Below are 14,333 nucleotides of genomic sequence, written 5' to 3'. Positions count from 1 at the left end.
TTTACATGATGGATAGAATGAAAAAAACAAGAACAGAATTATCCTATAAAAAAAAAAAGTAAAACGATTTGCCTAAAGATTGGAAAGTACTAAAATGCCACTCCCTGCTGTCAGACAAGGGTGCTACTGCCAAAATATTTCACCTAAAATCATGAATGGTGCCTGGTAGTGTTTAGCCTTCATCATACTGTTTGGAGATTAAATCCCTACTAACCAAAATTTATCAGCAGTCTGAGCAGTGGTGAATTATAGAAATGCACATAAATCAGCGGCCCAGGGGCCTCTTCCACCTTGGGGACCTAGGAACCTTCAACACCACCTTTCCTCAATCTACTCACCCTGATGGGCTGTTTGGTGTTCAGCTGAAATCAGTGGGAGGTGGCCATAAATGTGTGTGGCTCTCCATTTTGAACACCAATGGAGGTGCTGGCTCAATGGTCTCCAGAAGCACAATTAACTTCAGTCATACATATGCATGGCCATCTCCGTTATAAACTGTATGGCTATGATAACAGCTCAGGTATGTGATAAGGGAACTCCCACCAACCTAAAAGGGGTTTTATGAGTGTTTGATACTGATGACCTATCTTCAGGACAGATTATCGGTTTGTGATCATTGGGGGTCTAAAACCCTGCATCACCAATCAGTTGTTTGAAGTGGCTGCGGCACTCCAGTGAGCACCACAGCCTCCTCACAGCTTACCAAGCAGAGCGTTATCTCTTGGATAGCACCAGTGCCTGGTATTGCAGCTTAGCCCCATTTACTTAAATGGGACTGAGCTGCTCCTAGACCATCAGACTGATGAACTCAAGGTCACAGGCCCAGGAAAAGCCCTTAGAGCTCAATAGAGCGCCACAGTCTCTTTAAACAGCTGATCAGCGGGGATGCCAGGTGTCAGACCCCCACAGATCACATACTAATGACCTATCCTGAGGATAAGTCATCAGTATTAAAAACTCAGACAACCCCCTTAAAGGGACACTGACAGGCCCAATAACCATAATTAGCTGTACATATCCATGCAGAGGTCATAAATGTGCATTAGAAACATATAAGTATCCCACCTGTCCACATTATGAATACAGTTAACTCACGTTTTATAACCTGAACTAATCGCTGTTCTTTCTGCCCAAGGGGCGGGGTTTCAGCTTCTCTTGCGCCCAGCCAGCATCAGCCCAACCGCCGTTTTTGAAGCACCGCCCAGCTCATCAATATTCACTTAGCTGGGCGGCTTCTGCAGTCCCCGACCTTCCGAGATCCGGCGCATGCCCAATAGAAAGCTATGGGTGCCGGGCGCATGCTCAGAAGCTAAAAGCGAGTCTGATGCCCATAGCTTTCTATTGGGCATGCGCCGGATCTCGGAAGGTCGGGGACTGCAGAAGCCGCCCAGCTAAGTTAATATTGATGAGCTGGGTGGCGCTTCAAAAACGGCGGTTGGGCTGATGCTGGCTGGGCGCAAGAGAAGCTGAAACCCCGCCCCTTGGGCAGAAAGAACAGCAATTAGTTCAGGTTATAAAACTTGAGTTAACTGTATTCATAATGTGGACAGGGGGGATACTTATATGTTTTTAATGCACATTAGAAGACCTGTGCATGGATATGTACAGCTAATTATGGTTATTGGGCCTGTCAGTGTCCCTTTAATCTAGCGCAGAATCTCAATTTGTTCTCTACTTCAGATTACACCATAACCAAAATAGAGAAGGATATTAATGTTTTTTTTACATGTGGGTTGATTCTAAATAAAATCAAAACAATATAAAAGAATACAGAACAACTGGTGTAGACTTAAGTTATAATATACAACAGGTTCTAACATAAGTGGGCAAATGTTACACATTTTTGAGCAAATGAAGAGTGCACCAAAATTTTTAACTTTTGTAGGACATTAAATTGCACCCTATAGTATTTTAAAAATCACACTGTTCTGTTATTTTATACAATTAGACAATTGGAGAGAAGATGGTCGGAAAAGAAATGACAGTGGTTTTAGAGTTCACTAATCCACTGAAGAAAAAACTCCAGAACGTCATTTTACGTATTGGAGGTCCAAGTCTTATGAAAACAAAAACTCAGATTTACAGGTAAGTGTTATTTTTTCCATGGCATAGCACACAATTTTGTAAAAGTAAACTGTTAATGAGAGTTCACATCACCATTATTTTGCCATTCTTCTGATCCGTCAGAAGAACAGAAAAAAAAACAAAAAGGGATTGTCTGCATCAGTTATGCACATTTGGAATCCGTTTGAGCCATTTCTGTCTGAAATCCATTTTTTTAGAAGGGAAAAAAAGTATTGCATGCAGGACTTTTTTTTACATCTTAGGGTACTTTCACACTAGTGTTTTTCTTTTCCCATATAGAGTTCCATCACAGGGGCTCTAATAACTAAATAACTAAATAACTGATCCGGCATATCCCCATGCATTCTGAATGGAGAGTAATCCATTCAGAATGCATCAGGATGTCTTCAGTTCAGTCATTTTGACTGATCAGGCAAAAGATTAAACTGTAGCATGCTGCGGTTTAATCTCCGGCAAAAAAAACTGAAGACGGCATTTTTCCCCATAAGAATGTATTAGTGCCGGATCCGGCATTCAAAATACCGGAATGCCGGATCCGTCCTTCCGGTCTGCGCATGTGCAGACCGGAAAAAATTTGAACTGCGATGGACGATGGAACTGCTTGCCCGATCACACTGCCGCAAGTGTGAAAATAACCTTAAAAAAACAATCTCAGATGGAAATGGCTCAAATGGATGCCAAATGTGCATAACTGATGCACGGGATCTTTTTTTTTTTTTTTTACAGGATCCTACAGGATCCTTTTTTTCTTTATTTTTCTGTTTTTCTGACGGATCAGAAGAAAATGAAAATAACGGTGATGTGAACTCTCCGTGATATGAAGACCTATGGGCAGAATCTTAGACAGAAGTAAAATTCCATGCACTGCATATGGCTGTTTAAATAGAGCATTACTGAAGTACTGGTCAAGAAAACATTAAAAATTGGTTGCAGATTGATGTCCCAATGTAAAGGATGAAGACATCTGCGCCCACCAGTTCCTCAACACCTTACCATTTACTGTGACCAACTAATGGTAGATACCAGTCCTACCAAGGACACCATCATGATAAGGACTCATCTCTGCAGAGTTCACTGCCCAAATATCTTTCCCTTTTCCCTTTACCAGTACATACTTGGCTTCTACATAAACTTCCCATTTCGCATTGCCCTCCTGCAGAAAGAATTGTGGCACAAAAAAACAGCCCCAAAAAAATAACAGTGGCAAACATACAGTAACCCAGATGGTAATAGTGCCCTACTTAGTGCTCCCTTAAGTGCCGTACACTGTATTAGTTCCCACACACATACGCAATAATAGTATATTCTTTTCTTCCGCTGTAATTATGCCTCCATACTGTAGTGATAACCCTAATACTATAATAGTTTCCCCTTAGTGCTCCCACACTGCAACATGGTCTCGACTGGGCCCTACACAGAAATACTGCCCCCTTACTACCGCACACACAGCAGGATTGCCCCTATGTACCCCACAGTAAAATTGGCCCATTAGTGCCCCACACTCTTTGGTGACCCTACAGAGCAACAGCACCACCTTTGTGGCTTATGCAGTAATCTGCCCCTTTAGTGCCCCCATACAGTTATGATGTGCCCTTATTGCTCTCACACCATATTGGTACCTCCTTAGTTTTGGTATACTCACTTAGTGCCTCCCACAGTCTTGGTGCTCCCACAACATACTGAAGTTGATTTAATGTCTGCCACAAACTAGTGGTGTCCCCTTAGTGCCCTCCCACAGTAATAAAGTCACTTTAGTGTTCCCAACAAAGTAAAGGTGTCCCATTAGTGCAACCGTCCCCCACCCCCAGAATACTGGTGTCCCAAATAACATAATCAAGACACTTTAATGTCTCCCACAAAGTAGCATTTTACATACCTCTTCAGCCTTCATCAAAATGCAATCCCAATCCACTCTGGTGCAATAAAGTGAGATAATCACACCTGCCTGTTAGTGATGGACAAAAATCATCCGGGATGGTTCACGTTCGCGCGTTCGCAATCAAATGTTCGCAAACCACGCATTTGTGGCGGGCCCTATTGACTTTAATGGCAGGCGAACCTGAAAAACCTTCAGGTCATATTTGCAGCCACCAAATACTAGAAGTGCACAAATAGTCCCACACCATGCACAGTGACATACCAGAGGGGGATCATTGGCAAAAATTCCCACAAAAAAGATGTATTTTAATCAAGGGCCATTTTTATGCGTCATAAAGGGAAGCATTCAAAAATGTGGCCTGCTGAGGCCTTGAAAAATTTAAATTTTAGGCCATGGGAGTACAGGCCCCAAAAATTAGGCATTCACCTGACAGAAAAGAACAAGTGATTATGTGGCTGGAGGTACATTAGGCGGTCACTGGATTAAAATGTTACTGTAGGCAAATACAGGCCCCAAAAATGAGGCATTAACCTGACAGAAAGGAACTTGTGATTATGTGGCTGGAGGTACATTAGGCAGTCACCGGATAAAAATGTTACTGTAGGCCAGTACAGACCCCAAAAATTTGGCATTCACCTGACAGAAAAGAACTTGTGATGATGTGGCTGGAAGTACATTAGGCGGTCACTGGCTAAAAATTTTACTGTAGGTCAGTAAGGCCCCAAATATTAGGCATTCACCTAACAGAAAAGAACTTGTGGTTATGTGGCTAGAGGTTCATTAGGCGGTCACTGGATACAAATTTTATTATAGGCCAGTACAGGCCCCCAAAATTAGGCATTCACCTGACAGAAATGGATTATGTGGCTGGAGGTACATTCGGAGGTCACTAGCTAAAAATTTTACTGTAGGCCAGTACAGGCCCCAAAAATTAGGCATTCACCTGACAGAAAAGAACTTGTGATGATGTGGCTGGTTGTATCATAGGCGGTCACATGCTAAAAAATTTACTGTAGGCCAGTAGAGGCCCCAAAAATTAGGCATTCACCTGACAGAAAAGGCCTTTTATGCTGCTGTATAAGACAAGGCGTATTCTTTGTTCTGGGTGTTGGCAGATATATGTGGGCTGGCATGAGGAAATTCAATTACGCGTGGTCGTCACAGGTATTGAATTCTTCCGAGATCCATGCCTCATTCATTTTTAGAAATGTGAGGTAGTCCACACTGTCGTGAGCTAGGCAAGTGCGCTTATTCAGCCAGTCTCTTCGAAGTGACTCAGAGGGAGGTTTTTTGCAACAGCAGAGGCCAGGTACAAATGTGGCCAGCCAGGGCCCACTACTGGAGGACGAGGAGGACGAGGATGAGGAGGAGGTGGAGGAGGATGAGGATGTAGCATGTTCACAGCGGGGTGGCACCCAACGCAGCTCAAGCCCATCACTGGTGCGTGTCTGGGGGGAAACAGAGGATGATGACGATATGCCTCCCACAGAGGACAGCTTGTCCTTATCTCTGGGCAGCCTGGCACACATGAGCACTACATGCTGCAGTGCCTGCGCAATGACAGAACAGTTGCCCACATTTTAACGTGTGCGGACTACTGGGTTGCCATCCTGCTGGATCCCCAGTACAAAGACAATGTGCCCACCATACTTCCTGCACTGGAACGTGATAGGAAGATGCGCGAGTACAAGCGCAAGTTGGTAGAAGCGCTACTGAGAGCATTCCCAAATGTCACAGGGGAACAAGTGGAAGCCCAAGGCGAAGGCAGAGGAGGAGCAAGAGGTCGCCAACGCAGCTGTGTCACGGCCAGCTCCTCTGAGGGCAGGGTTAGCATGGCAGAGATGTGGAAAAGTTTTGTCACCACGCCACAGCTAACTGCACCACCACCTGATACGGAACGTGTGCATACCCCTCCACGTACTGACTGATGGTTCGGCCCCATTCAACTTCTTGGTCTCCAAATTGTCCACGTGGCCAGAGCTAGCCTTTTATGCCTTGGAGGTGCTGGCCTGCCCGGCGGCCAGCGTTTTGTCTGAACGTGTATTCAGCACGGCAGGGGGCGTCATTACAGACAAACACAGCCGTCTGTCTCCAGCCAATGTGGACAAGCTGACGTTCATAAAAATGAACCAGGCATGGATCCCACAGGACCTGTCCATCCCTTGTGCAGATTAGACATTTATAACTACCTCCCCTTAACCATATATTCTTGTACTCCAGGGCACTTCCTCATTCAATCCTCTTTTTTTTAATTTTACCATTATATTGCTTATTTACAGATGCCTATGCAGGCGTTGAACCTGTCTTGTCCCAGGTGAAAATGTTATACTTCACTTTTATTATTATTTGGATTAAAATACGTGCTTTATACCGTTATTTAATTTTACTTGATGAACCAAAAATTGGAAAAAGATTAAAAATACAGTAAACACTCCACTGCGTGGTCAAATGATGCTCAGTGAGTCAGGAGGGAGAGCACGTGCACTATCCATCACCCCTGTCACTTATAGGCAGTTAGCTGCCTTCATGTCGCTTGCAGTGACACCTTCATCTAGGCTAAGTTGTGGGAGCTGAACTCACTCTTTCCATTTCTAATACAGCACATGGATAATACCATATGTTACCTCTGTCTATCCCTTTGGTGGTGCACACTGCGTACATAACATTCACGGTTTGAATACTGTATCACACTGCTAAACTACTGAGGGCTAGCAGGGATTATTAGGTTCCGGTGTATGAGCACTCCCACCATCAGGGTTGACTCATATGGTTAGGAGTCAGGGTCAGATTAGGGATGCGATAGGAGGTGACTTGCTCCCTAATTCTGTTGTCCTGGCCGAGCAGCCATTAACATCTTCTGGCATCGCACGGGGGTTTTCCCCATCCTCAGCCATGACATGGGCCCTCTCTTCTCTGTCTGGGTGACGGGGCCTAAAAATATCTGAACAGTGGCCTGTTCCAGTGGTGGGTGACATGAAGCCTGATTCTCTGCTATGACATGAGGCCTGATTGTCTGCTATGGGACCTCTCTCCTCTGTCTAAGTGCCGGGGCCTAAATATCTGACAGTGGGCTGTTCCAGTGGTGGGTGACATGAAGCCTGATTCTCTGCTATGACATGAAGCCTGATTCTCTGCTATTGGACCTCTCTCCTCTGTCTGGGTGCCGGGGCCTAAATATCTCACAGTGGCCTGTTCCAGTGGTGGTTTACATGAAGCCTGATTCTCTGCTATGGGACCTCTCTCCAATTGATATTGGTTAATTTTTATTTTATTTTTTATATTAATTTTCCTATCCACATTTGTTTGCAGGGGATTTACCTACATTTTGCTGACTTTTGCAGCCCTATAGCCCTTTCCTGGGCTATTTTACAGCCTTTTTAGTGCCGAAAAGTTCGGGTCCCCATTGACTTCAATGGGGTTTGGGGGCGAAGTTCTGGGGTTTGGGGGCGAAGTTCGGGTCGAGAACGGATCCCGAACCCAAACATTTTTGGGAAGTTCAGCTGAACTTCTCGAACCCGAACATCCAGGTGTTTGCTCAACTCTAGTTGTTAGTTGAAGCTGGTATATCACCCTCAAGCAGTAATTTTGTGGTTGCAGGTATATGGAAAACCTCTATCACTCTTTTGTGGAAGCTGATATATGGCACGCCTCAATCAGTTGTTAGTTGAAGCAGGTATATCAAAACCCGCAATCTGTATTTTGTGGACGCAGGTATATAGAAAACATCTATCACTATTTTGTGGAAGCTGATATATGGCACGCCTCAATCAGTTGTTAATTGAAGATGTTATATCACCCTCAAGCAGTAATATTGTGGATGCAGGTATATGGAAAACCTCAATCACTATTTTGTGAAAGCTGATAGATCGCAGCCCTTAATCAGTATTTTCTGGAAGCATACAATTGCAATATAATATACTTTCTATGTTAGAAAGTATATCATAAGTACAAACCGGATTCCAAAAAAGTTGGGACACTATACAAATCGTGAATAAAAACTGAATGCAATGATGTGGAGGTGCCAACTTCTAATATTTTATTCAGAATAGAAAATAAATCATGGAACAAAAGTTTAAACTGAGAAAATGTACCATTTTAAGGGAAAAATATGTTGAATCAGAATTTCATGGTGTCAACAAATCCCAAAAAAGTTGGGACATGGCCATTTTCACCACTCTGTGGCATCTCCCCTTCTTCTTACAACACTCAACAGACGTCTAGGGACCGAGGAGACCAGTTTCTCAAGTTTAGAAATATGAATGCTCTCCCATTCTTGTCTAATACAGGCCTCTAACTGTTCAATCGTCTTGGGCCTTCTTTGTTGCACCTTCCTCTTTATGATGCGCCAAATGTTCTCTATAGGTGAAAGATCTGGACTGCAGACTGGCCATTTCAGTACCCAGATCCTTCTCCTACACAGCCATGATGTTGTGATTGATGCAGAATGTGGTCTGGCATTATCTTGTTGAAAAATGCAGGGTCTTCCCTGAAAGAGATGACGTCTGGATGGGAGCATATGTTGGTCTAGAACCTGAATATATTTTTCTGCATTGATGGTGCCTTTCCAGACATGCAAGCTGCCCATGCCACACGCACTCATGCAACCCCATACCATCAGAGATGCAGGCTTCTGAACTGAGCGTTGATAACAACTTGGGTTGTCCTTGTCCTCTTTGGTCCGGATGACATGGCGTCCCAGATTTCCAAAAAGAACTTCGAATCGTGACTCGTCTGACCACAGAACAGTCTTCCATTTTGCCAGACTCCATTTTAAATGATCCCTGGCCCAGTGAAAACGCCTGAGCTTGTGGATCTTGCTTAGAAATGGCTTCTTCTTTGCACTGTAGAGTTTCAGCTGGCAACGGCGGATGGCACATTGGATTGTATTCACTGACAATGGTTTCTGGAAGTATTCCTGAGCCCATTCTGTAATTTCCTTTACAGTAGCATTCCTGTTTGTGGTGCAGTGTCGTTTAAGGGCCCGGAGATCACGGGCATCCAGTATCGTTTTACGGCCTTGACCCTTACGCACAGAGATTGTTCCAGATTCTCTGAATCTTCGGATGATGTTATGCACAGTTGATGATGATAGATGCAAAGTCTTTGCAATTTTTCGCTGTGTAACACCTTTCTGATATTGTTCCACTATCTCTCTGCGCAACATTGTGGGAATTGGTGATCCTCTACCTATCTTGGCTTCTGAGAGACACTGCCACTCTGAGAAGCTCTTCTTATACCCAATCATGTTGCCAATTGACCTAATTAGTGTTAATTGGTCTTCCAGCAATTCGTTATGCTCAAATTTACTATTTCCAGCCTCTTATTGCTACTTGTCCCAACTTTTTGGGGATTTGTTGACACCGTGAAAATTTGAATCAACGTATTTTTCCTTTAAAATTATACATTTACTCGGATTAAACGTTTGATCTGTCATCTACGTTCTATTACAAATAAAATATTGACATTTGCCATCTCCACATCATTGCATTCAGTTTTTATTCACAATTAGTTTACTGTCCCAACTTTTTGGGAATCCGGTTTGTATATCACACCCCTCAGTATATCACACCTATCGATAGCACACCTATACCAGTCCTTAAAAGGACATTTGTGGCCCTATTAGCTAGCGTTTGGTGTCCCTAATAGCCTGTCCCTGCTCCACAAAGCAACCTCTCCCTACACTGGCAAAACACAGAATGTAAAATGGCTGCCAGATCGGGTTCTGTTATAGGGTGGGGGTGTGCCATGTGCTGAAACGTCTTAATTGGCTGTCCTGTCCCACCTGATGGATGTGTCATGGGTCAAAGTTCGGCGCAATGCAAAAGAATATGGTGCCAGTGGACATCGCCATATGTTCGGAAAACGCGCAAAGTTCACTGTGAAACGACCGCCAGGCAAACCGCAAGGCCATCTCTACTGCCTGTGCAGAGCTACTGACACCAGAAGCTGACAATTCCTTATCACCATAGTATTTAATATTCTGTGGATGCAGATGTGGTTGACAGAGATGCTGTTGAGGGAATTGGGTCCAAAATCATGGGCTTATATCATGGATACTTAGTGCATGCTACACCCCTGGATATGATATTGATGGCTTATCTTGAGGATAGATCATCAATATCCTCATCACATAAAACTCATTTAAGCATCCAAGTTCACTTTTTTACATAAAGCTTTAGACACTTTCAATGCAAGTGAAGAATCGCAGGATAGCAGCAGTTTATTTTAATAATAATCTCATTTGTGTCTAGGTATTCAAGATGATAAATAACATCTGCCTTATGATGGCTCAGCACATTATTTGGAAGTATTCATCACTATGTTTTCTTCCAGGCAGAACATTTTTTTTTTCATATATAAACCTTTTTATGAAACAGATTAAATATTTTATATCTTTCTTTTTCTCTATCTTCACTTGACGTTTTGTTACTATTTTCCCCTTTGTGTTTCCCCTCCTGTGTTATGGGTACATTTCCATGATATTAATACCTTAGCAAGTAAAGCTTTAAAGTAGTGTGCAATAACAATACCTTCTACTGGTGATGAAGTAGAAGTCATGGCCCCTTTTTACTCATTTGGAAATGTAGTTTGAGTTGGAAAAGGGAGCCTGATAGATATGCCACACATAACAACATCCGTTTTTAATGTAGTTCTGGCATCAAACTGGTAAAACATATAAATGTCCCCTCATTTTGTCCTAATTTGCAGCTCACTTGAACATTGTGGCTTCTTAAAGGGGTTTTCCCATCTCAGACAATGGGGGCATATCGCTAGGATATGCCCCCATTGTCTGATAGGTGCGCGTCCCACTGCTGGGACCCGCACCTACAATGAGAACGGAGCGGGGAAATGAACGCAGGGCAGACTGCAAATGCGCAGCTGCCCTCCATTCATTTCTATGGACTCGACTACTTCCGTCTGCCCCATAGACCATGGGAGCAGCTCTTGGTGGTGGACAGACCCCGGGAAATCCGGGGTCCTTCAGTGACAGCTCTCCCCGCTCCTTTCTCGTTGTAGGCGAGACCCGCACCTATCACACAATGGGGCATATACTAGTTTTATGAAAACTTCGATTCTCAATGAATTTCCTCTCGCTTTGTGGTAATTAATCATATTTTTCTAAAATGGCGGCTGCACTTGTTACAAAGCAAAACTAAGTGTAGAGGAGACAAGCCCGGGAACACAAGACCACCCATAATGCCGTGCAGCCAGCCAATCTGCAGATAGCCATCCCCTGTGATGTCAAAACTTTGCTCATCTCCAATTGTAATAAATACTTTGATCAACAACAAAAAAACTAAGGAATTCTCCACCAAGAATGTTTATTTCTTTCTATCAGTTTACCCCCAATTCATCTGAAACATATGCCACCAGTTAATGAAACCTCATGGTCACGGTGTTTCATTTCTGTTTGATCACACTGCAGGGGCCTCTATTATAGGTCACTTGAAATGTTGTATTAATGGAATAGATGATCAATAGATAGTGTTTTACCTCAAATTCTGAGATCCGGAAATAAGATAGGCTTGACAAGGCTTAGGTGCATAAGAAGTTTACAAAACAAAATATATATATATACAAGATATACATACAAAACATACAGAGTAAAGTAAGTAACCTTTACCTAAGCCATAATCAAATGAGCAAACTCCCCATCAACCAGTTCTCAACATGAGTTCTTGCCGATGACCATATGATACAACAACAAGACATCTAACCTGATCAAAATCATTAGAGGAACTGAGCTCTTTGCTACCTGCATAGAAGTTAGGAGTTGAGTTCTTGGCCCCTCCTAAAGGTCCTCAGTGTGCAGAATGTATGTACAGTTACCTCAGCCCTTATGAACACAGCCTGGTACCAGCTAACAGTCATGATAATTGTAGAACAACAGGAGGCTATATATACTCACTAACTACATTACAAGGAATATCACTTCATTTAAAGATCCTCTGTCAGCATGATCAACCCTATAAAACCAGGTATACTGCATGGTAGGACTTAATTTTTTAACAACAGATTCCATTTTAAGATAAAATTATTCATGCATTTTACATTCATGAATATTTAGAATATTAGAATATTTAATACTCATCCACACTGTGTGCTGCCATATGGTGCCATTTTACAGCATCTGATAGAGCTTGGATGGAGCCATAATTGAGTTAAAAAGACACACAAGTCTGTTGAGTTAAATACTATATACCCACCAAGTTGACCTAAAAGAAGAAAGAAAACACCAGTAAATGGGCAAAATTCTGCCTGGCCTTTCAACTGGCAAGTAGATCAATAGTCCAAACATGGTGTACTTTCTTACTATCCTCTTTAAAGAAAAGTGTTTATGGTAGAGAACCTCTATATGATCTGTTTAATGTCTACCATTATCATTTAATGAAACACATACTAACAAATATCATATGTATCATTTATTCTTTCAGAGAAGTCCCTGCAAATACAACTGTGACTTGGGAGGAGACCTGTACTCCAAAGCTAGCAGGCAAGAGGAAACTTATTGCAACTCTTGACTCAGAGACTCTTCGACATGTGTATGGAGAGCTGGACTTGGAGATCTTAGCTAGAGACAATTAGTAAAGGCTTTCTGTGTTTTCAGGTATTATTCATATCTATATACTAAAATATTATTAGTAAGTAAATAGGTATATACATAAGTCATATATACAGTCACGTATTCCAACAGGGGTCAGAAATGACCGAATTTTTGCATACCGCCATTGTTTTGTGCCAGTATCGAGTAAACTCATTATTGGTTAATTGTTGTTCAACCTTTTTTTTTACTTTTACATTATAACTACAACAATTATTTCAGTGCCGATGACAAATATGCAATGAATGCTACTATTTTGCACGCACAAACCTTGGACCTGATCTATAGAAGAAACATTAGTTTGTTTTTTAGCTTCCTCTCTAGTGCACCTCCGGTCAGTGCAGACAACAGAATAATCCGATATAGACAAGTACCATTTTTTTAAGTCTTTTGGCAATGTTTAAGATTATTAGAAATCAGAAACATTTAATTTTCTATATGTAAAATGTTTATCCTTTTTTCTATTGCGCACAAAAAAAAGAAAAGTGACAGGTCCGCTCTAAATCATTTCTCTAAACTGGCTTTTGTATGGAATAAATGGAACATAGAATTTTTCAATATTCAAGATTTTGAGAAAAAAAAAACACATGAAAGTCAAAAGGAGTCCAGATATACCAGAGATATTCAGAGTGGGATTTATATGCCAGGGGGACATAAATGCTGAGAAGTAAATATAAAGGTGATAAACCTCTTGCTCTGAGTCCCACTATGTCTGTACTTTCCTCCATGTTTTAATACAAATGACAAATACTAGAATTGTTTACATGCTATAGCATCATTTTGTCAGTGTATATGCATCTAACAATCTCATTTGTGATAGATTTGTTATTCTTCACTCTATAACCTGAAAGTGGTTTTCCAGGTTCTTCCAGATATTGATAACCTTTCCTCAGGATAGATCAATATCAGATTGGTGGGGCTCTGATACCCCCAAGATCAGCTGTTCCCTGGAGCTGGAAGCATAGCTCCATTCAGAGTGTAGTGGCCGTGCCTGGGTACTGCAGCTCAGCTCTCATACAAATAATAGGTCATCTATATCTAAAACTTGGAGAACCACTTTAATCATTCTCTTGACTATACTATGCATACTTTATGATGAAAACCTTTTTATTTGCTTTTAACTTTTTGTAATATTTTCAATATTGGTAATAAAGCACATTTCAATAAAAAAATAAAAAAATAACATTTTGTGTCCATTACTTGCACAGAAATATTTATTCTAATGTATGTGTCTATAGAATTGGACAAGACTTTATATCAATCAGCTTAGCTCCTCCTGCTCTATAACTTGCTGCCTGAATATTGCAATGCATTACCTGGTGACAGGTCCTCTTTAGGCGGAAACAATTAGAAAAGGCTTTCTGCATTTTCAGGGGTTATAATGATTAAAAATTAGCATGCTTACTAAGCTGGTCCTATATTCCTTAAGACTTAAAGGATTTATGCCATGATTGATATAAAAATGAAAATCAGACATCATACAGTACATGACAATCTCTTTCTAACAAAGCAAGAACCAGCTTTGTATCGCACATGGGTGCAGAGATCTCCTGCTTCAATTTCTCTGCTAGATTATGTTCAGCCTGGACACTCAGGGGCTATTTCCTTTCTCAGGGGACGTGTCCTTCCTGTTGCAGCTCCCTACCGGTAACTGCCACAGCTTCTAACAGAACATATGGCTGTTTGCAGTTGAAGATTTAAACTGAACACTTTCGACCAGCTCAGTGAGACGGACAAAAAATATGGAAAAGAACAAACACTAGGTGG

General features: G+C 41.9%; 1 protein-coding gene across 3 annotated transcripts in view; it reads left to right on the top strand.

Annotated features, from left to right (window-relative positions):
* The window catches only part of F13A1 (coagulation factor XIII A chain), a 186,183-nt gene extending 172,434 nt beyond the window's left edge, over window positions 1-13,749 (top strand). For 2 of the 3 annotated variants that reach the window (XM_044294619.1, XM_044294620.1), the window contains exons 14-15: window positions 1,949-2,085; window positions 12,400-13,749. In XM_044294619.1, coding sequence (XP_044150554.1) covers window positions 1,949-2,085; window positions 12,400-12,550 — 288 coding nt within the window. In that variant the 3' untranslated portion in view covers window positions 12,551-13,749. The remainder of the gene's footprint in view (window positions 1-1,948; window positions 2,086-12,399) is intronic. The other variant, XM_044294621.1, reaches the window with a different exon arrangement.
* The last annotated feature ends 584 nt before the right edge of the window (window positions 13,750-14,333 follow it).

Source organism: Bufo gargarizans, chromosome 5, assembly GCF_014858855.1.
Source record: "Bufo gargarizans isolate SCDJY-AF-19 chromosome 5, ASM1485885v1, whole genome shotgun sequence".
In the NCBI taxonomy this organism is placed as follows: Eukaryota; Metazoa; Chordata; class Amphibia; order Anura; family Bufonidae; genus Bufo; species Bufo gargarizans.
This window is presented reverse-complemented; position numbering and strand designations above follow the sequence as displayed.